The following is a 23,500-nucleotide window of genomic DNA, read 5'->3' as shown; positions in this document are numbered from 1 at the left end:
GTAACTGGGAATTCTTAGAAAAATAATAGCGCAGCGAGTCAGATCGAGCCGCATCGTTTGATACCTCATTTGTGCCGGTGCGATGTACGGTACGGGCCACATTTTAGCGGAAAAATCGCTGGAATAATAAAAAAAATAAAAATAAATAAACCACTGTCCTAGGTAGGATAACAATATGTGCCTGCTTGCTTCGCAAGCAGCAGCTTCGCTAGCAGTCCCATAACTAGAAAAATTCCCGCGGAAATTTTGAATGGGACTGCTGACTCTTTGGTAATGAGCTGAACAGTTTTAAATTTTAAAACGACTGGAATCGGTCAAGAAATGTGGAAGTTAACCATAATCTAAAAATATGTCACTGTCTCTTTAAGAACTCACACCCATTTTTGACTTGGAGCAGTCACGCGCCCCACATTCCATTGAGATTGAATGAGAGACGCACACCTCAAAGAAGAGCCTCCCACGACTTAACTCTTCAAGATACAAATTCAAGAAATGGCTCGTTAGAACGGCAAGGGTTTGGGGAACACGAGCATGTTCTCATTTTTTTAATCAGATGAAAAATGACCAAATGAGAGCAGGTTGAAAACGTATGATTTATCAGAAATGAAGAGCGAAAGGCGCCTGAATTTAACATGTAAAAGGCAGGCGAATTAGTCCGACTTCTCCTGCTTAAGGTGAAAATAAAGGTACTAAATGACACCTTAGCCAAATAAAAGTTAGTTTGTCTGAAAGAAGACACTCGTGACTACAAAATGTGAGAATTGGATGTCTAGTGAGCAAAGATTGTGGCCATGGTGACGAGTTGAAGTGACGTCAAAAGTATCAAAGTATCTTACTGTCCATAAAAAAATGTAAATGAGCTGAACAGTTTAAAATTTAAACGACTGGAATCGGTCAAGAAATGTGGACGTTAACTATAATCAACATCAACTAAAAGTATCTTACTGTCCCTTTAAGAAACATGCACATTCACGCACGCACATTTGACTTGGATAAGAATAATAATAATAAGCCCATTTTTCTAGGAATAGTAATATGTGCTGCTTGCTACGCAAAGCAATCCCATAATAAACCACTGTCCTAGGTAGAATAACAATATGTGCCTGCTTGCGAAGCGCGGAGCAGCAGCGAAGCTGTGCGATCTACGGTACGGGCCGCATTTTAGCGGAAAAATCGCTGGAATAATAAAAAATAAGAGAGAAAAAAAATAAACCACTGTCCTAGGTAGAATAACAATATGTGCCTGCTTGCGCCGCAAGTTTCATGGCTCAGACCAACCAAACCACTTTAATTTACGTTTTAACAAAGTTGTTTAATTTTACCCTTATTTGTTTATCAATCTAAAATATCTTATCATTCGCTCCAATATCAATATTTATATTGTAGTTGTATTGCATTTGATAGATCATAAAAAAAAATACAACTGAATGTGCTTTCAAGATCACAATGTGTTTATTTGAACAAGAATGAGAACATAAATAGTTTAAGGGCCATTTTAAGCCCTTAACAGTTAACTACAGACATGTAAATGATTCTTTCTTACTTTTGGCACAAAGTTATTTTTTTCCTGCAATATGAGACTCATATTTCATATATAAATAACTCAAGAGTTATTTTGGTGGCTATTTTTCTACCCCGGAAGTAGGACGCTTAGTTCACTAAAACCTCGCCTCTCCCTGTGCGGCTGCTGCGCCCGTTCCATGACGCTGTACTAAACCAGCTGCTACCTGCACCGCCCACAAAATGATTAATATGGAATAATATATTGCGGAGCCCTATGCCCTCTAACCAATCAGAGTCAAGTGGCAATCTTTATACAGCATTGATGTACTATTTATTCATGTACATAATAATGTGTGTAACAAGTAAATTTTTTATATAACAAAATACGTCTGGCACATCATGCTTGACAACAAAGCTAACAGTGCTTTATTCTAATATAATTTAGTTAGCGGTTTCATTGACTTACAGTTCTGGGCTTGAATGTTGTGCCTGTGGTTTCTCGTGGCCTGACTTAGACAAATTTGAAAGAGCAGAGCCATCAGCGAACACGCATGTGCAGGGGAGCGCACGGAGGTCGAATTTCAGAGCAACGAAGCTCCAGCCGGGGAAGCAGGTGTGGAGCTTCGTTGCTCTGAACCTCAACCGAGGTGGGTGCTCATAGCACCTCTTCCCCGAATATACTCAAAAGTTGATATTGCAGGATATGGACCCTTTAAAATGGACAAAAAGGGACCAATATATATACAAGCGTGTAGAAACATGAGAGGATACACTTCACATTTAAGGGGGCAGATTTATGAAACACTGTTAAGTCAGCAGCATCTCAGCAGCTAACACTGTACATCCTGTTTGCACGCTTATTTGGAACCAATATCACAACTTCTTTTTTTTTTTTCCAGGAAAGCTCAGTATTGTTCATTCGATTTGACATCATCATTGCTCTCTTTTTTTTATTAAAAAAAAAATAATAATAATAATAAAAAAAAATAAAAAAAATAAAAAAATATATATATTTTGTATGTGGGTGAGTGTGTGTATGTGCGTGTGTGTGTGCGTGCGAGCGTATGTGTATTCATCAGTTCACCTAAAGCCTATTAAAAGAAATCCCATACTAATAATATAATATCTTATCTTATCTTATCATAATAAATTGCCAAATGCAGAAACATCAATGTAAGTTATCACGATGTGGTGGCTCTCGCTAACAGACAGAATTAAGTAACCAGAATTAGGTTAAAAAATTCTATATACGTAGACCATGTTTCTATAAATTTTGCTATTTGGTTTTTATTTGAGGCAGATATTTTTTCCATTAAAATTTGATTTATGAGGAGGTTAGACCATTGGTCGATATTCAGAGTTTGTTTATTTTTCCAGTTAACAAGAATTGTTTTTTTTGCGATAGTAAGGGCTACAAGTGTAGATTGAAATTGTTTATGTGGTAAGTCAATTGTTGTTAGGTCGCCTAACAAACACAAGTTTGGAGATAAAGGTATCCTACAAGTTTTTTTTGTTGTTGTCGGAGAAAGCCTGTTAATATCTTTAGCTAAAACAGGCAGTTGGAGCGTACCCCGAAGTGTTGGAATTGTTTTCTTTATCATATTTTTAACTTGTAGATAATGTAAAAAATGTCCATTTTTTATTTTGTATTTTTGGAGCAAGGATGTATATGATATAAACATATTATCTGAGAAGAGATGGTGGAGATGTGTAATTCCTTTCTGCTCCCACACCTAAATAAAACGGTTGGTTGTTAAGTTGAAAGTCGGGGTTATGCCATAGGGGAGAAAGCCCACAGGGCTCCACTTGGGCTTTTGTAATTTCTAGTGTCTTCCACCAGGCAGTCAGGGTGGCGGAAATCATTGGGTTTTTAAAACAATTATGTCGCTTAATCGATGTTGTAATAAAGAGTAAATCTAGAAGTCTGAGGTTATTACAATCCTTCTGTTCTAGTTCCAGCCAACAGTTAGTGTCTCTGTTGGGTTGTGCCCATAGAACGATATATTGTAGCTGGTTAGCTATATAGTAGTACATAAAATTTGGTGCCTCTAGACCACCTTTGGATTTACTTTTCTGAAGAGTAGAAAGACTAATCTTTGCTTTTTTTTTTTATTCCAGTAAAATTTTGTAACGGCTGAGTCCAACAACTGGAACCATTTAGCCGTAGGTTTAAATGGAATCATTGAGAAAAATTTTTTATTTGGGTAAAACTTTCATTTTAATGGTGGCTATTCATCCTATTAGAGAAATAGGAAGATTATTCCAGCGCTCCAAGTCACTATAAATGTTATCCAGAAGTGGAGAAAAGTTTAAATGAATTAAATCAGTTAATTTAGGTGAGATTTTTATGCCTAAGTATTTTAAATTACCTATAGGAAATGAGTAGTGTGGGTCCTGGCTTGCAGGGTTCCATGAATTTTCTGTAATAGGTAGAAGTGTTGATTTTGTCCAATTAATAGAATAATCTGATAACTGTGAGAATTTAGTTATTAAGTTAAATACTTCCCCTAACGAAGTAGCCGGCTTTTCTAAATAAAGTAAGATATCATCGGCATATAGATTAATTTTATGTTCTGTTACCCCAGAGTGAATTCCTTGAATCCTTCTTTCCTGGCGTATGGCTAATGCAAGTGGCTCAATAAATATTGCAAATAATAAAGGGGACAGTGGGCATCCCTGTCTTGTGCCTCTCTGTAAAGTAAAGCTCTGAGATATAATCCCATTAGTAGTAACTGTAGCTTTAGGAGAATCATATAATACTGATACCCAGTGGATAAATGATTTCCCAAAGCCAAATTTATTTAAAACAGCAAAGAGGAAGGACCAGTTAACTTTGTCGAAAGCTTTTTCTGCATCCAATGATATAATAACTGCCTTTTTATCATGCCGCTGTGACATGCTAATAAGGTTAAAGAGTTTCCTAATATTATTAGTAGAGTGACGATCTTTAATAAAGCCTGTTTGGTCGCTATGAATGATTGTTGAGATTACTGTTTCTAGTCTAGACGTGAAAGCCTTAGTGATCATTTTAATATCAGTGTTAATTAGTGAAATCGGACGATAACTTGATGGAAGGGTGGGGTCTTTTTCTGGCTTTAATAAAAGTTTAATTGCTGCTGTATTCATGTGTGGGCATATGTAACCATTAGTTTTGATTTCTGTTACTACTCTTAAGAATAGTGGAGCAAGCATTAACCAGAAGTGCTTAAAAAATATAGCCGGATAACCATCCGGGCCAGGTGCTTTGCCATTAGGCATACTATCTAGAGCACTGTACAACTCGTTTATAGTAAGTGGCGCATCTAACATGTCTTTATATTCAGTAGTTAACTGAGGTATATTTAAGCTACTAAGGAATGCCTCAATATGCTCAGGGTTAGGCTTATTAATTTCTGAGTATAGGTTGCGATAATAGTTATAAAAAATTTGATTAATTTCTTCTGGTGATTGTGTGCATTCACCAGTTGTCCCTTTAATAGCCGTTATAAGAGATTTTTCCCGATTGCGTTGAAGTTGGTTTGCAAGAAATTTACCTGATTTGTTATTATATTCAAAGTTGTTGTATCTCAATTGTTGTATTATAAATTCTGTCTTTTTAGTTAGCATATCGTCTAATTGTATTTTTGTATTTTGTAAGTCAGTCCATATTTGGTTATTTGGGTTTATTGCGTACTCATCCATCAGTTGTTTAATTTTATCTTTCAAGTCTTTTTCTAATTTTTGCTCCTGTTTCTTTTTATAAGATGAATATGATATAATTTTACCTCTAATTACTGCTTTCCCAGCTTCCCAGAGAAGAGATGGGGATAGGTCTGGAGAATCATTTATTTCCAAAAAGTCTGCCCATTCTTTTCTTATAATTTTATCAAACTCTGCGTCGTTTAGCAGTGAGATGTTAAAACACCATGTCGGTGGTGGTCTAAAGGTATAATCAGGGAGGGAAAGGGAGACTGGTGCATGGTCGCTAATAATAATAGGATGTATTTTTGTAACAGTTTTATCAGCAATAGAGTTGTTTGTAAGAAAATAATCGATTCTTGAAAAAGACCTGTGCACAGCGGAAAAGAAGGTAAATTATCACAATATCACAACTTCTGGTGCACTAAGCGAACTGACGCTAACCTCAAGATCAATACGATGGACAGGTACGTAAAGAACTTCATACAAAAGAAAACATTTTATCTTATTTTATCATAAAGAATAAATGGAGGCATTTGAGAAGCGGCATTCCCACCATGATTCGCTGCAATTATAATTTGCACTTGTGACAGAATCAAGGTGCAGAAAGTAAAACCCCTGCCACAGTTTGGCTTTAGCCCCTGATGCTAGCTAGCTCGCTCCCTAGCAGGTAAACAAGCACCATGTGAGCTAGCTAGGGAGCTAGCTAGCTAGCACCTGGGGCTTAAGCCAAACTGTGGCAGGGGTTTTACTTTCTGGACCTGGATTTGCCACCTCTGTTGATATACTGTAATGCAGTATTTTGTGAAGGCAGTGCATTGTTTATAGTTGTGTATTAAATTATAGCTACTTTTGGTATTAAATTATTTTAACTTCTGCTGACATACATTGCTAACAATGTAGTGGAGTCAGTGCTATATCTATTTCAACGGCCTGCTTCAATTATATGATGAGTAGGTGTATGAGTAATGAGGAGGAGTAAGTATTACCATTGGCACTTTCTTTGCTGATTTCACAACAAACTTTTGCGCTGTTATGAGTTGTGGAAACGGGTTGTAACAGCGCTGATAAAAAAAAAAACCTGCAAAAAAAACCTGCTTATTGTTCAATACAAAATACATACATAATACTTTGTTTGTGTAAGTAATCTAGATTTTTAGTTTGTTTACCCTTAATTTAAGTAATCGGCAGATGCGCTATCCACTAACCAATTAATGAATATGGGAAAAATTCACAATCAGTTATTGAATTTTCACTTCTCTACTGCCAAATATACTTCCAGAGACATTGACATCTATGAACCACATTCAGATCATTTAAATAACTTCAAGATTCAACTAAGGAGAGTGGCGGTACAAACTCTAACTGTGTCTATATTCGCCAGCAGTATATTTCCAAACATACCCCCCACATGGGCTTTAAACTGACAGACAAGGCTCTCTGTAGATTCTTGCCTACCAACAACGCTTCAGAAATAGCAGTGAACTAATGAGAAACTTCCTGATGCCTGTAACTCCGGCAGTGCGCTAGAATGTCAGACTTCTTGTAGGGCAAAGAGCCAAATGTGATCAAAAGGGGCACTTCAGAGAAAGTGGGGCAGATGGGTCAGAGAAAGTTCAGACTTTGTAAGGGGGTTATAACTGCACAAGAATCTTTAGCATAAAACAGTACACTGTGTTCTATTACTATTTATTCCGCATACAGGATTTGCTATATATTAAGTAAGCGTTTAAGTTTGACAATTGTGGGCCACTATATCGCAATTAGGCATGGGTTGGTTACCAGTTCTCAGATAATATGTTTATATCATATACATCCTTGCTCCAAAAATACAAAATAAAAAATGGACATTTTTTACATTATCTACAAGTTAAAAATATGATAAAGAAAAAAATTCCAACACTTCGGGGTACGCTCCAACCGCCTGTTTTAGCTAAAGATATTAACAAGCTTTCTCCGACAACAACAAACAAACTTTCAAAAATATATAAGTTACTTTCATATACTGATAAAATGTCTTTACCCATCTCAAAATGGGAGACAGACTTGTCTATAGCACCGGAACCTGACTTTTGGATTCAAGTTTGTGAAAACGCATTTAAAATGACAAAACACACAAATTTACAACTTATCCAATATAAAATTATTCACAGAACATACATTACTCAATATATGATGAAGAAAATGGGACTCTCAGACTCCGACATTTGTCTCCAATGCTTACAAAACACTACAGACACTTATGTTCATGCTTTATGGTTATGTACTCCGGTTATGTATTTCTGGACTAAAGTCTTAGAAAAACTTTCCGCTATTTTGAACTGTAGGATACCTTTATCTCCAAACTTGTGTTTGCTAGGTGACCGAACAACAACTGACTTACCACATAAACAATTTCAATCTACACTTGTAGCCCTTACTATCGCTAAAAAAACAATTCTTGTTAACTGGAAAAATAAACAAACTCTGAATATCGACCAATGGTCTAACCTCCTCATAAATCACATTTTAATGGAAAAAATATCTGCCTCAAATAAAAAACAAATATCAAAATTTATAGAAACATGGTCTACGTATATAGAATTTTTTAACCTAATTCTGGTTACTTAATTCTGTCTGTTAGCGAGAGCCACTACATTGTGATAACTTACATTGATGTTTCTGCATTTGGCAATTTATTATTATATTATATTATTAGTATGGGATTTTTTTTAACGGGCTTTAGGTGAACTGATGAATACACACACGCTCGCACACACGCACGCACACACACACACACACACACGCACATACACATACTCACCCACATACAAAAAAAAAAAAAATATATATATATATATATGTGTGTATATATATATGTATATATATTTATAAAAAAAAATAAAAAAAACATTTATTAATTTTTTTAATTTATTTGTTTGTTTGTTTTTAAAAAAAAGGAGAGCAATGATGATGTCAAATCGAATGAACAATACTGAGCTCTCCTGAGAAGAAGAAGAAGAAAAAAAAAGTAAGCGTTTAAGTTTGACAATTGTGGGCCACTATATCGCAATTAGGCATGGGTTGGTTACCAGTTTCAAGGTAAACCACGGTTTCAAAAGACTGCTAAAACTATCCATCAGTGGCAGTAGCTGTTTTTGGTCATTTGTTTTCAGTTGTCAGTAAAGATAAAGTAACGCAAGCCCTCCCTTTCCCGTTTGTGGGAAAAAGTTAGTTATTTGGGGAACCAGTGATGAGAGTCTGTATGTCTACAACTGGTGAAATTAACACTACAGACTTTCTACTGAGGCATATGACACGGCTAACATGACTAATTAGCATTGCTAACAACAGCTGCTCTGTTCACAAAGCAGAAGATCAGAGAAGTAGGTGCTCTTTTTCTGACATAAGTGTTTTTATTATTGTAATACATTTTCGAAAAATGTGCTTTTTGTTTACTAATGTACCAAATATGCAATACACTATTTTAAAAATGAAAAACATTGCATTCACTATAAGAAAATATGTTGCTTTTTACCCAAATATTTAAAAATACATTTTAGAGCTGTAGTCGCAATAATGTGAAACCGCAATGTTCTTTTACAAATTGTCAGAATCTGATACCAGTCGTGGCAAATCCTAACAAAGCTGCAAACATCAGCAAGGGGTGCAGGAGTGATGTTTGGGCTGGAATAATGTGAAGTAAGATGACCTCAAAATATATTGAAATTTCTTTTTGTACGTGTTACACCCTGTGAGGAAGAGGATGCAATGACGAGTAGCAAATAGGACAGCCGGGACAGGACAAGTGTAATGAGACAGGAAGTGCTAGTGGTGTGTGGTGGGAATAGTGATGCAGTGATAAAATACCTGTAAAGAATTTGGGTCCTGCCAGAGAAATCTAGAAAGAATAACTCCAAACTGGTCACTGAATCAGTGGAGATTTCCGTTTGTGGATCTCACTCTGCGTCATCTTTCCTTCCTTTAGTCTCCCTAATCTTGTTGGAATTCAGATGTATCTAGGGTTGGTGAATGATTCTGGATTTGTAACTATGTGGATGGAGGGTGATGCCTGGTTGGTGTTGGATTTAATTTACTTCATCTTTCCTTCCTTTGATCCTTCCTCTGGTCTCCTGACAACTTCTCGACTATGGTGGAACTCTGAAGTATCCGGTTAAGGTGAGGGGTTTCAGGTGAACTAAAGAGCATACGCACGCACAAAAAAAAAAGAGAACGATGATGATGACATGTTGACTCTGTAAGGCCTCCGAATGAATAATACTGAGCTCTCCAAAAAAGAAAGGAACAAAAAGAAAGAAAGAATAACTCAATTTCATGCACCAACCAACCGTATACTGCAGAAAAGTACAATTAAAGCTGAGGCTGAGTACAAAGGGAGAACTCATGGTGCTGCCGCAATTATCCGCTGACCTCAACATTTTCAAGAACCTATGGAGTATCCATAAAAATAGAATATTTGAGACTGGCAAATGGCAATATACAAAATACAGACAGAAACGATCAATGTAATTATAATATCCGCAATAGTGTTGTCACAATATCAAAATTTTGACTTCAATACCGGTACTGAAACGGTACCTCGACAAAACTCTAAAATATCAGCAAAATTAAAACTGACAAAAGAACTTCAAATTATTTTTTATTTATTATTCATTCAAAATATTGGGATGTATACATGATAATTTATGTACATATTGTATATATTTATTTTTATCTGTATGTGCTTTCACATTGCACGCCATATCCTTGAAGTACTGTATTTGACTGCATTTGATGTCATCCGTTTTAAATATTGGCAATACAGTGGCACTTCAATGACTCAATGTAACGTTGCTTGAGTGTGCGCGTGCATGTCTCTGCTCTTCTCCATTTCGCTCACAATAAGTCGAATGCATAATCGAATACTACAAACTGGAAACAAAATTATTCACACTCCACTTATTTTTAAGGGAAGTGTCAAAAAAGCTTTTTCTATGCATTCCTACTGTGTGCCTGTTCATTGAACGCACCTTGAGTCCACTGCAGGAATGATTGCTGCTTTTTCTTCTGCTTCTCCGTGAAAAACATTTGCTCTTGTTACAAAACGTTTCTAAAACTGAAAATTTAAAACTACACATGTATTCTTCATGCAATGCCAATGCTGTCGCGTGGCCTCCACTCTGCTTGCGCGCTCCCGTGGAGCCTTAATTAGCGCGTCATACTTCTCAACGAGGAGTGGACGGCCAGCAAGGGCTTCAGTGCGTGAAGCCATCTTCCTGCGCCCTCTCGCACACACGCCTGTCGCTTACTTAAGGCGTTTTCCGCATATTGGTAGACAGGCGGCCGTGCGTGTATGTGTACCTGCTTTTAAAACAGAGTTGGCGGGCTGTCTCGTATTTATTTTTTTACCTACCGGTAATAAGAAAAAATGATACTGAGCCGTTTTTTGATGCCAAAACATCGAGGTACAATACTGGTACCGGTATCCCGTGCAACACTAATCCGCAATATTGCTAAGATCCATCCTATTGTATCCGCTAGTGACGCAAAGATTTATATGACTTGGCACCATCTTGTCTTGCCGTCTTAGTGGCAACGTAAGTTCCTTCCCATAACCTATTTCCCACAACACGCTGGTCTTTTTTCGATCTTGAGAGCCAAAAAGAAGTCTGCAGGTTCTACAGAGTTCTCTATTCGGGCTCCAGTTCTCTGGAACGTCTCCCCTGCTTGTTCAGGGTGCTAAGCGACGATGACCGAATCTGATGCTGCTATACGGCTTCTCCACCGAATGACTTTTTGGGCCATCATCCCGTAGGCGTTGCTATGAAGAATTATGCATTGACCAAGCGGGCCACGTCTCCGCAGATGTCTTACAGCAGCTCTTCATCTCATGAAATGACTCATGCTGTTCGAGTTAACACATTCCAACCCAAAAACGTATGTTTTATTATACTCTGTCCTGCACTCCGCAAAACATATTATACATTTTGAAAGTTTTTTTTATGCTAGAGCAACCAAATTTTGATACAGCTTCTGACATGAAGAGGTTTGTGAATAATGATGAAACTTATTCTAATGCTGCAAAACGGAAACAAATACAAATCGACTTTTTTTCCTGATGAAAGAAAATACTCTAATCTTTCTTTTGGTAGGGTCCATGTTTTTACAGAAATATAACACAATATTATGTCGGCCTTGCAAAAACTGTCAAATTCTAGTAAAACAACCGGGAGTGAAGGGGGTTGCTTCAGTGAAAATGGCTGGGAGTGAATGAGTTAACATTACCGTATATAGCACCACATTATGTGTTAAATGTAGCCCACTCTGCATCCTTTGCAGCCTGGTCATCCTGGAAGGGGGATTATTCCCCGCCACCTGTGATCTCTTCTCAAGGTTTCTTCTTTTACCCCGATGTTAGGTTTTTGAGTTTTTCCTTGCCCTATTGAGGGTTTAGATCAGGGGATGTTGTTAATATTTGTCAAAAGTAGGCCTGTGAAGCCCTTTGAGACTCTTTTGTAATGAACTAATTCACTCGCAGCCATTTTCACTGAAGCAGCCCCCTTCATTTTACTGGATTTTGACGGATTTTGCAAGGCAAACAGAATATTGTGTTCTATTACTTACTATATGACATTGAACCTACCATAAGGAAAAAAGTACATTTGTATCTGTTTCTGTTTTGCAGCAATTAACATTAGAATATAGCTAAGTATCATCATTATTCACAAACGTGTTGAAAACACTGTCAAAAAGAGCTTGTTGCAACATGGCCCTGGCTGGTCTCTTATACGCTTTCCGTTTTGCAGAAATTAACATTAGAATATAGCTAAGTATCAGCATTATTCACAAACCTGTTGAAAACACTGTCAAAAAGAGCTTGTTGCAACATGGCCCTGGCTCTCTGCTGCCACCTGCTGGCCGTTTTTTTGTAATAACTAGCATTGCTTTAAGCAACCCCTTCAGGTCAGAAGCTGCATCAAAGCTTTATGTATGTTCTAGCATTAAAAAAAACCCCGCATAAATCCATTTTGGGGAGTGAAGGACAACGTTTTTAAAACGTTTTTGGGTTTGAATGAGTTAAGGGCTATATAAATAAATTTTATGTGAATTACAGTTTTAACAGATAAGATATTAGCTAAGGTGAGTTCAGTAAGTTGACCAGTAAAGGTGTTGTTTAGGACCAAATTACATTTGCTTCAAAAAACTAAAGAAAAAGATTCCCATGTAATGGCAAATTGTTCTGAAACCTAATTATCCTAATTATGATAATAATGCCATATCTCTTGACATGACTTGTCTTATCAATCCACTAGTGACTTGAAACTCCCATTTCCGGATGCGCTCGCTTGTTATTTAGGCGACTTAATGAAACCTTAACCATGAATTCACCACCCCCTTGTGGGTGCCTGACTATAGAAGTTATGGTCTTTGGTCGCAGTGGCCCATCATCCTGCTGACTTGGGCCCCTTGGTGTCCTATCTAAAGCCAACAGACTCAAAAACTTGGGTGTTAAGATGGATAGTGATTTAAAAATGGACCAGCAAATTGGGTTTGTTGTCAAATCCATCTTTTTTCATTTTAGGAAGCTGGCTAAGGTTAACACTTTCCTTTCTCAGCAGCACTTAGAACTGGTAATCCATGCCTTTGTTACATCTAGGCTGGTTACTGTAATGCACTTTATTTTGAAGTCAGCCGGTCCTCCCTCAAGAGTCTTCAGTTGGTCTAAAATGCTGTCGCTTGCTTCCTAACTGCTGCTATTAGGAGGGAGCACATAAACTCAATTCTGGTTTCTCTTAATTGGCTGCCTGGGAAGTTCATTTCGAAAGTCTTCTATTTGTCTTCAAATCTCTATACTGTCTTGACCCACGTTACCTCTCTGGGCTCCTCCACCGCTACGCTCCTACCCGGTGCCTCAGGTCAGTGGACCAGGTCCCGATTGGAGGTACTCAGAGGACTAAGTGTAGACTCAGAGGGGATCGAGCGTTTTCAATTGCCGGTACCTCCCTTTGGAAAGACATGCCACTAAATACTAGTCAATCTCCCTCTCTATTGACTTTTAAAACCTGTCTTAAAACACATCACTATTCTTTGGCTTTTGGACTGCTGAATTATGTGTTATCAATTTATTGATACTTATTTCCTTACCTACTTCTTGTGTTAATAATTTTTTATTGTATGCACTTATTACCTATTGGTAATTATGATATTTACTAATTAACTTATTTTGTATTATTAGTCAGTTTTACCTGTCTTTACTGCATGACTGATTTCTATTCCATGTATAGCACTTAATATGCAGCGATGGTTGTTTTAAAGTGCTTCATAAATAAAGTTGAGTTGAGTGATAAGTTAATTTAATCACGGCAGCCAAACTTTTGATCACGATTTCCATTAATTGTGCAGCCCTACCTTGAAATACCTTAAATTTAAGATGAACATCAAAAAGACAAGGCAGAATCGAGTTGTGTGTATGATTTGTTGTGGCACACCTGAAAGCCGTGCTTCCCCCTCCACCATGTGGTGTCTTCTTTAGGAGGCATGTCAATCACTGAAACAATGTCACCAACCTGCAGAGAAGAGGATGTCGGTTATTGTCACTTTACAGATATAAAAAATATGGCTTGTGAAATCAAGGACTGTAATTGCACAAGAATTGCTTTAAAACCGGATTATTTTCCAGCACGGGATCTAGCATATGTTTAGATTTCATCTATTAGTTTAGCAAAATCGAGGAGTTTTACTGGAAGAGACAACTGGTTTCCAGTGGTATTTTTTTCTTTCTCTAGAGCACTGTAAAGTTGAATGGAATACATTTGCCATGCGTTTTCAGACAGACAGAGAGACTGATAGGCAGTGTTGTGTATTGGTGTCACCTCAAAGGACAGCTCGTCTGAAGCCTGTGCAATGTAGCGCTTGATGACATGGGCAGCTGCAATTGCTGGCACGTTGATGGATGACTCTTCATGTACCAAAAGATGATTTCCCTTATTATCAATCTGGAAAGCAAACACATATCAGTGCTCTGGGGCTCTATTGAGTCATTACAATACTTACACGACAGATTCACTATGTTACAAGTGAGGAAAATGCAAAACATGCAATATAGATTTTTAAAGTTATTTGGTTTCATAAAAAAAAAAAAAAAAAAGCAACTCAGCAAATGAATGACTCATGGGTGGACAGGAAAGTCAGTCTCCTCCCGCATAATAGGGTAGTGTTTAAATGCACTTTGTTAAATTAAGGCAAATATGTAGGTAAAACATCTGCAAGAGCTTATTTATATTCACCTTAAAACGTAACTATTAGAGGTGCAACGATTAACCAATTCATTTATGCTAGAGCATAAGCATAGGCATAGCACAGGCTTTGACCTGGCCTGAATAGGTCGCTTAAAGCAGTGGTAGTTATTACAAAAAACAACCAGCAGGTGGCAGAAAAGTATAAGAGATGAACCAGAACTATGTTGCAAGCTTTTCCCCCCGAGTGTTTTGAACAGATTTGTGAATAATGATGAAACTTAGCTATACTCTAATGTTAATTGCTGCAAAACGGAAACAGATACAAATATACTTTTTTTTTTCTGATGAAAGAACAGACTCTAATCTTTCTTTTATTTTCCATGTTTTTAGAGCAATAGAACACAATATCTTGTGGGCCTTGCAAAATTATTCAAAATCCAATAAAACAACCGGGAGCGAAGAGGGTTGCTTCAGTGAAAATGGCTGGGAGTAAATGAGTTAATAATTATTTTTCATAATAAAGAAATCATTCCATTTTTTTTAATTTAAAATTGTCCAATCGCTGCGAATTTCAGCTTCTCAAGCCACATCATGCAGCATGGTTTGCAGTAGGGCTGGGCAATAAATCGAATTAATTCGATACAACGTCATTTTAAAAATCGAATAGTTGAAAATTTGCCAAATCGTGAAATACAATTTTGTCTTCTGGATTATTAAAATATGTTGTTCTTATGTTCTGTTACATTAAAATGTTTCTGTGAGATGCAATTTTGCACAAGTGGCAGAGAATGCTGGATAGGTGGTTTACAAGACATGTTTACAATAGCTACCAACTACTTAATTGTGGCATTTAAGCACAAACTATGAATGTTAAATTTATGTTAAAACTAATTTAGAATCACCATACATTATTGTTGTCTTAACATTTTGCACAGGAATTATTTTTGAATGAATGAAACCTTTAAATACATGTTTGTTGGGTTTATTAGATAAAAATCGATTAAAATCGCAATCGTCCTGAATGACGGCAAAACTCGAGATTTTATTTTTGGGCCATATCGCCCAGCCCTAGTTTGCAGTCATCATATAAGTACACATCATAGTATAACACGAGCTTTAGATAGTCTTGATTAATTTTGTACATTACACAAAAAATTAAGACTTCTATCTAGTGTTGTTCCAATACCGTTTTTTGGCCCCCGATACGATACGCAGTTTTGCAGTATCAGCATCGATACCACGCCGTCAGAAATATATATACATTTTTTATTGTAATTCTAAACGACTGAAATATTTTCAAATCACTAAAATTTTCTCTCCTGGGGCACGCAAGGTTTCTATTCTCAACATGAAAAAACTACCCTGCCATTTGTTCAGAGCATTCAAGGGCCAATAGGATATCTTGGCTCGGCATGCAGTGAACAAGTCACACAACAGTGAATGTCGTGCATGAGCAAGACACAAGATGTTGCATTCAAAGTCCTATATTAACGTTGGAAATAATGGCATTGGCATGTTACTTGTTAGTACTCGCCGATGCTGATGCCAATGTTTTAATGCCAAATCGGGGCCTCTCCTAATACCGGTGTCGGAACAACACGACTTCTAACCACATTATCCAGTGTCAACGAAATATGACAACTTACATCCGGTCCAATGTCAGTCAGACTAAGGAGTTTCAAGTATCTTCGAAGTTTGTTTTCATTCTGAGTAATCCATTCATTCGATTTATATCTACTGCCACGCACTGATTCTTGTACAGATGAGAAACGTGATACATACATACCTCCATCCATGTGAGGGCAGGCCCACAGTTGATCTTGTTATCAGCAATGGCCGAAAGCCGGGAGAGGTAACCCAATAACATCTGGGAAACAGACTAACATGGAGAAAAACAAAACAAAACATGAAATTAGTAACATTCCTGCGCGACATGTAAGTTTAGCAACTCTTTTTTATTTTACATTGATTGCACATTTCAAAGAAAACCAACCAACCAATAAACTGTGAACTATGATTGCTGCATGAAGATTATTAATGGATGTGTCTTTCCATCTGTACATATAAATGCTATTTTATTCACACTAAAAGCTTGCTAAGAAGTATTGTAAAGGCATTTGTTTTTGTTTATGACTATGAGTCAGTTTGTTGGAACACTGAAACCGTAAAATTGAGTTTCTGGAGAAGGTTTAACAGTGTCATGCGACATCCTTCGAAGCAGTTATTTACAGTCCACTTGCATGCATACACGCAGACACAGAGTTTTAAGAGCTCACCTCTGGTTGATCAGTCAAACTGTCAGGTCTTGGCAGCTCAGGCAGCTGAGAGAATCGGCGGTCATATATGCAAAGGTGTAGGTGCTTGTCCAAGACACGGAAATCCTCATAGCTACGCTTCACAATCCAGCTTCGACCCTTCAAAAAGAAAACATTGGGTGAGTCAAATGCTACTTAACATTTTTTTATAAACCGTAGAACAGTAGTGTGGATGATGAAACTTAGCTATATTCTAATGCTAATTGCTGCAAAACGGAAGCAGATACAAATATACTTTTTTTTCCTGATGAAAGAAGAGACTCTAATCTTTATTTTAGTAGGTTCCATATTTTCATAGCCATAGAACACAATATTCTGTGGGCCTTGCAAAATCAGTCAAAATCCAGGAACAGCCGGGAGTAAAGGGGGTTGGCTTTAGTGAAAATGGCTGGGAGTGAATGAGTTAATCTTTGTGGAAAGCAGCACGGTGAGCCTCATGGTTAGCATATCTGCCTCTTAATTCTGAGGTTCAGTATGAATCTTAGCTCTGCCTTTCCGTGGAGTTTTCCGCGTGGCGTTTACACTCCATGCTTATTTTGTCCAACTTCCTCTCAGTCTTTAGTGAAGACTCTCTGTTGTCCATAAGTGAGACTGTGAGTGTGAATGCTTGTTTGTCTGTGTGTGTCCGGTGAAAGACTGGTTGACCAATCCAGGTCAAATTCAGCTTGAATAGGCTCCAGCATACCAGAGGCTCTTCATGAGGATAACAGGTCTAGAAATTGGATGGACGGATGGGTTGTGAAAAGTCCAAAGGGAATGGCAGGGTTGTTTAGCACTTTAATTTCGTGTGGCTTTAGCAAACTAATTTCATATTGAAAATTATCACCGACAGGACTTTGTAAAACAAATCTGACCACAATTGCAGTTCAAATGTAGTTTTCATTTCAACTTGATGACAAAAACACTATTACCACCATCATTCATGACCAGAGCTGGCTCTGGCTTAGTTTCTCTTGCATACTTCACCTTTTTACATAAGAAGAATCAAAGTGTGTTACTGCTAGTAACAAGGAACAAACAATAATTAAAAAAAAAAAATGGGCCATCCTAGATTTATTGCCCTGAATGTTAATGCTGAAAATCACAGTCAATAGAAGTTTACCCTCCCAACCCCTGCCCTCATTCTGACAAGTAAAGCAGTGGTTCTTAACCTTGTGGGAGGTACTGAACCCCATCAGTTTCCTATGCGTATACCGAACCTTTCTTTATTGAAAAATGAAATAGGCTTTTTTTCCTTTTCAATAGTAGACAGTAGTACCGTGGGTTACCTGTATCGCCACACCTCTGATTCATTGAGAGTTCAGGAGTCAATTAAAGCCCCAATCTTTTACTTTTACTAATTACATACAGTATACTGTGTTCTAATCTATTGGCATATGCCGTTTTTGGTCATGTTCTTGATACTTACAGCTAGGGCTGGGCGATATAGCCCAAAAAATTTAATCTTAATATTTTCAGTCATTCGGGACAATTACGATTTTAATCTAATAAACCCAACAAACGTTTATTTAAAGGTTTCATTCATTCAAAAATAATTCCTGTGCAAAATGTTCAGACAACAATATGTATAATGATTCAAAATCAGTTTTAACATAAACTTAACATTCATACTAGTTAGCAAATCTATAACTCACAATAACATCTGAATGTAACAGAACATAAGAACAATAGCTTTTAATAATCCAGAAGACAAAATTTGATTTCGCGATTTAATACATTTTCAACAATTCGATTTTCAAAATGACGATTAATCAAATTAATTCGATTTAATGCCCAGCCCTACTTACAGCAAATACAATTTTAAGATCACTGACAGATTAGTTTGTCCGATGGTGTCCATTTTATGAATTATCATGTGGTGCAACCAAAATGAAATAAGCAGTTTGGGACTTTTATTTGTATAAATAAATTATATTAATGTTTTCCAACAAATATTATTTTCATTATAATTTTACTTGTGTGGCTAGCTTGTTTTGTTTAAATGGCTAACTGATTTAAGTAAATAAATATTACATATATTAATTATATTATACATATATAATTAATAATATTATAATAAGATATAATAATTATAATATTATATAATATATTATTAATATATTAAATATGTGATGCGACCAACCATCTGGTGAGACCATTGTAGAAAGCTTTCCATGACAGCTGTATGTCCTAAAATATAAATGTCCTAAATATTACATAATAGTAAAATTGTATAGAATATTAAATAATAATAAATAAATCATAATAAATCAAATATGATTATCTGGTCAAATCCTTATCAGTCAGTGACCCATGTGCAGGAATTTCTGACTTTTTGTGCCATTAAAAGCTTAACGCTACAAAAAAGACACCAGTATCCATGTTGGCAGTAAGATACTTCCGCAATAACGTTCCTTTTCCCTTTCAAATGGCACTGTTTCTGTCCCCAGTTGTGCTTCTGCATGCAAAAACAAACCATTACAAAGTTCGTCATAGCAAAATGCCGAGCAACCATAAGAAGTTTGCCTTATTATTAATGTAAAGTCACATACAACAAGATTACCATTCTTTTTTTCTCTTGAACTCTCTTCCAACTCCAACTAAGATGAAACTCCAAATTGACCAACCAAATGAGAGAAACTTGTGGTGGAAAATGACTTTTGCTTTGATTTGGCCTAAAAAGATCAGTCTGTACCGGGGCCAAGGTCTGAGCACTGGGACTGCAGCACACATCACCCAACCCACTGATTCTTGTGGTGTTTAAAGCACTGGCTGTGGCAGGCGGGGCTGAAAAGTCTTTGTGGGCTCAGTGGACACATTAAGCGTTACTGCCCCACTTTCATACTGGGACTCCACAGTTACCCTCCACGTCTGGCTCTGTGGCAACGAAGTCTTCTTATTGTGCTGTACCATTATTTCTATTCAAACTCAACTCTTTGTGAGTTGGTCTTTTTTTCCAAAAGTACTGGGAAAGATCTAACAATTTTCCAGTGCCTCTAAGTAGATGGAATTTCCAACTAAACAGTCACATACTTGTGTGTCATTGCCAAGGACAAGGAAAAGGAATACCATCTTGCGGATGGAAACGAATGAAAAAAATAAAAATAAAAAATACCACTGAAGGAGATTAGGGCAAAGCTACTCTGCAGCTGGAATAGGTCTCAGTTTGTTCGGGTTTGTGACATTTTCTGTAAAAGTGTACATGTCAAATTATATAGAGACATGTAATGTAACCAAATAGTCCAATTGGATGGAAGGATGAAGGCTACCATGTAAATCAGCAAACTCATGCTTTACCAAGCATCCATCCATAATAATAAACTCATTTGCTCCCAAAAACGTAAATAAACATTCTATTTTAAATATTGCCATAGTCCCAAAAACGTATTTACGATTTTTATGTTTTTTTTATGCTACAGCATACAGAAGGCTTTGATGCAGCCTCTGACCTGAACCGCTTAAAGCAATTGTAGCTATTACAAAAAACGGCCAGCAGGCGACAGCAGAGTATAAGAGATCAGCCAGGGACATGTTGCAACAAGCTCTTTCCCCCAGTGTTTTTAACACTTTATTCTAATGTTAATTGCTGCAAAACAGAAACAGATACAAATGTACTTTTTTTCCTGGTGAAATAAGATAATCTAATCTTTCTTTTGGTAGGTTCCATGTTTTTATAGCAATAGAACACAATATCCTGTGGACCTTGCAAAATCAGTCAAAATACAGTAAAGCAGCCGGGAGCGAACGGAATTGCATTAGTGAAAATGGCTGGGAGTAATGAATTAATAATAGAGACAATCATATTATTAAGGCTTGGTATAAATAATGAACTCAAGAGAATACACCACAAAATGTGCTGTTTAAAACTTGGAAAGCTAAACTTTTCAGTGCTTTTCAGCAGCCAGTATTTAGATTCAAATTCAGCATATTTTATCAGTCCCAAAAGGGAAATTCAGTTTTATAGTGAACTTGTCCAAAGTACTCAAAATACATTTATCATAGTAAAGGAAATAAATATCAACAACCACAACCAACATACAGCAGGACAGGATGCACAACGTTTCTGAGTTTATGCAACATTTTGTGCATAGTCTTATGGCAGAAGAGATAGTTATTTGCTTAGCTGTTTCTTTTCTGAATTGGCAAATAATACCATCAAACTAAGGGCATGCAGATGTTTTTTTTTTTTTTTTTTTTTTTTTTTAAATCACTGTGATCCGGTTGGGGTAAAATTCAGTTTACTTTTTACAGCACTTGCATTGTATCGACTAATTTTAGATAAAATATTCATGATGTAATTCAGACACTTTTACAGACAGCAAATTAATAAATTGACTTTGCATAAAATATTGAAAATAGGTACATAAAATAATTCTATTGTCACCGAAGAGTTTTTAATCAGAAAATTGATTCTCTGATTTAGTCAGCTAAGAATGCTGTCAGTACAGTCAAACCTGGTCCCAAATGCCTACCGGTAATATGATTATACTATTTCTACCCATCCACTATAAATCTAATTAATTTGATTAATTTGTCATTTTAAAAATCGACAACATGAAAATTAGCAAAATCATGAAATTGAGTTGCATATAAATAAATACACTCCTCTTCTTGCTTATTATTATTATTGATTTGTGTTTACAATAGTTAATAACTACTTAATTGTGGCATTTAAGTTATGCACAAGCTATGAATGTTTACATTAAAAACTAATTTAAAATCAGTATACATGATTGTTTAGTGAACATTCTGCACATGATTTATTTTGAATGAATCAAACTTTCTTTAAACTACATGTTTGTTGGGTTTATGATTTCAATTAAAATTTTAATATTTTTTAATGAATTAATTATTAAATTAATTAAATTATTAATAATAAATTGTATTATTTAAATAATAATAATAAAAAATATTATTATTAGTATCATATAAATAAATAAATAAATAAAAAAAAATAAAAAATTATTATAGTTAATTTTTGGGCCATATTGCACAGCCCTAACAGATACTACTCATGCAAGTTACCGTTACAAAATTTAACAAATATGGGAACGAGTCTACCATGATTTGAATGGCGGCTCTGAAGAAAAAAGTAAAACAGCGTCATCTGTAAATTTGACAAGATGGCTGCTTTGGTGAGAGGATCTGCAGAAGGTATGCGAAGGCTAAAATGCAGCAGAGAAAGGACACAGCCCATGGGAGAGCCTGTGTTTGAGCCTATGACTGAGCACTTGGATCCAATCACAAAAACAGTGTGTCTGGTAAAAAGTTTAGGGTCATCAATAAAATCTGATTGGTAACATAAAATGAGAGGCCTTTCATTAAAAAATGTGGCGGAATCCTATTAAAAACAGAACTAAAATAATCAAATAAAAGTCTTGCATGGAATTTAGTCTGTTCATGGTGTTTATCGACGGTGTGAAATTAAGAGCTTAGTGTTTTCCACATCACCCTCATAATTTGTTTATCCCTCTTTTCAGTTCAATTTTAACACAGATTAGATCTATTAAAGTAATGCGTTAATCAACCTAATATTATTGCATTAATAGCTCTGACGAGGGTGTTGAATCTCCTTTTGAATTGAAATTCCTTGGCTAGGTTTATCTGTGTTAGCGTACATTAAGGTGTGTGTCAGTACTTGTTTATGATGACTCGGGAAATGAAGCCTCACCTGGCAGTAAATATGAACCAAGTATACAAGCTCCTTGGACTCATGGCCATTACGCGTCCCTTCACTCTGTTCATCGTCGAGAGACAACTGAAAGACAACATAGTAATAATGATTTAACACTTTCATTGTACCACATTGATAAGATAATGCAAGGTATTATGTATATATATATATATATATATATATATATATATATATATATATATATATATATATATATATATATATATATATATATATTTAAATATAGATCCTCCTCATGATCCAAGGTTTGGGCCATAATCCAAAACCAATAAGACAAGACCTTTTCCCTTTTAAGACCAACTTTTAAGTGAGTTGCTTTATTACAACATTGAAATGAATATGCTGTCATGTCAGCAAGCACTGGGGCTGAGAAACAGTGGCTTAAAGCAATGGTGGTAGTTACAAAAAATGGCCAGCAGGTTGCAGAAGAGTATAAGAAATCAGCCAGGGCCATGTTGCAACAAGCTCTTTTTCCCAGTGTTTTCAACAGGTTTGTGAATAATGATGAAATATTCTAATGCTAATTGCTGCAAAACGGAAACAGATACAAATATCCTTTTTTTCCTCATGAAAGAAGAGACTCTAATCTTTCTTTTGTTATGTTTTTAAAGTAATAGAACACAATATTCTGTGGGCCTGGCAAGATCAATCAAAATCCAGTCAAACAGCCCGGAGCGAAGGGGGTTGCTTCAATGAAAATGGCTGGGAGTGAATGAGTTAAATGAAGTGCCCAAAATGACAGGCCAGTTCTCAGCCCTGTCTTCTGTTGGCTGATGGACTTTTTATTCATTATTTCTGGCTACCCATCATATTCACAGGGATCGACTTAATCAGCAAATATTCTAGGGAGATTGTTTTTTTTCCCCATTTCGAGAAGTAGTTAGTGCCAGCTATTTGCAAATGCCTGTAGAATAGCCACGTTTAGGCTCATTTAAATTCATGTGGGCATGGTCTGGTACACTATTCCCTGATTTGGTTCGTGCTTCCATCCGCTGTGGGCGTGTAGCTGATGAAGGATCAGCATAACAGAGAGCCGTCTGATCTCCATAAACAAGGTGGTATCATAGAAGCAGAAAAGCATGAAATCAAATGACAGGATTTTTTGATATTTA

At 36.4% G+C, this 23,500-nt stretch overlaps 1 protein-coding gene across 5 annotated transcripts in view; it reads right to left on the bottom strand.

The window, feature by feature from the left end:
* Positions 1-23,500, bottom strand: part of arhgap32b (Rho GTPase activating protein 32b) — a 138,344-nt gene that overhangs the window by 54,975 nt on the left and 59,869 nt on the right. For all 5 annotated transcript variants that reach the window (XM_077546439.1, XM_077546441.1, XM_077546440.1 and 2 more), the window contains 5 exons: positions 22,365-22,451; positions 16,676-16,813; positions 16,186-16,278; positions 14,034-14,156; positions 13,650-13,727 (listed from right to left, as the gene is read on the bottom strand). In XM_077546439.1, coding sequence (XP_077402565.1) covers positions 13,650-13,727; positions 14,034-14,156; positions 16,186-16,278; positions 16,676-16,813; positions 22,365-22,451 — 519 coding nt within the window. The remainder of the gene's footprint in view (positions 1-13,649; positions 13,728-14,033; positions 14,157-16,185; positions 16,279-16,675; positions 16,814-22,364; positions 22,452-23,500) is intronic.

The sequence above is a fragment of the Vanacampus margaritifer genome, chromosome 16 (assembly GCF_051991255.1).
Source record: "Vanacampus margaritifer isolate UIUO_Vmar chromosome 16, RoL_Vmar_1.0, whole genome shotgun sequence".
Taxonomy (NCBI): Eukaryota; Metazoa; Chordata; class Actinopteri; order Syngnathiformes; family Syngnathidae; genus Vanacampus; species Vanacampus margaritifer.
The sequence above is the reverse complement of the archived record's forward strand: the minus strand, read 5'-3'. Positions and strand labels throughout refer to the sequence as shown.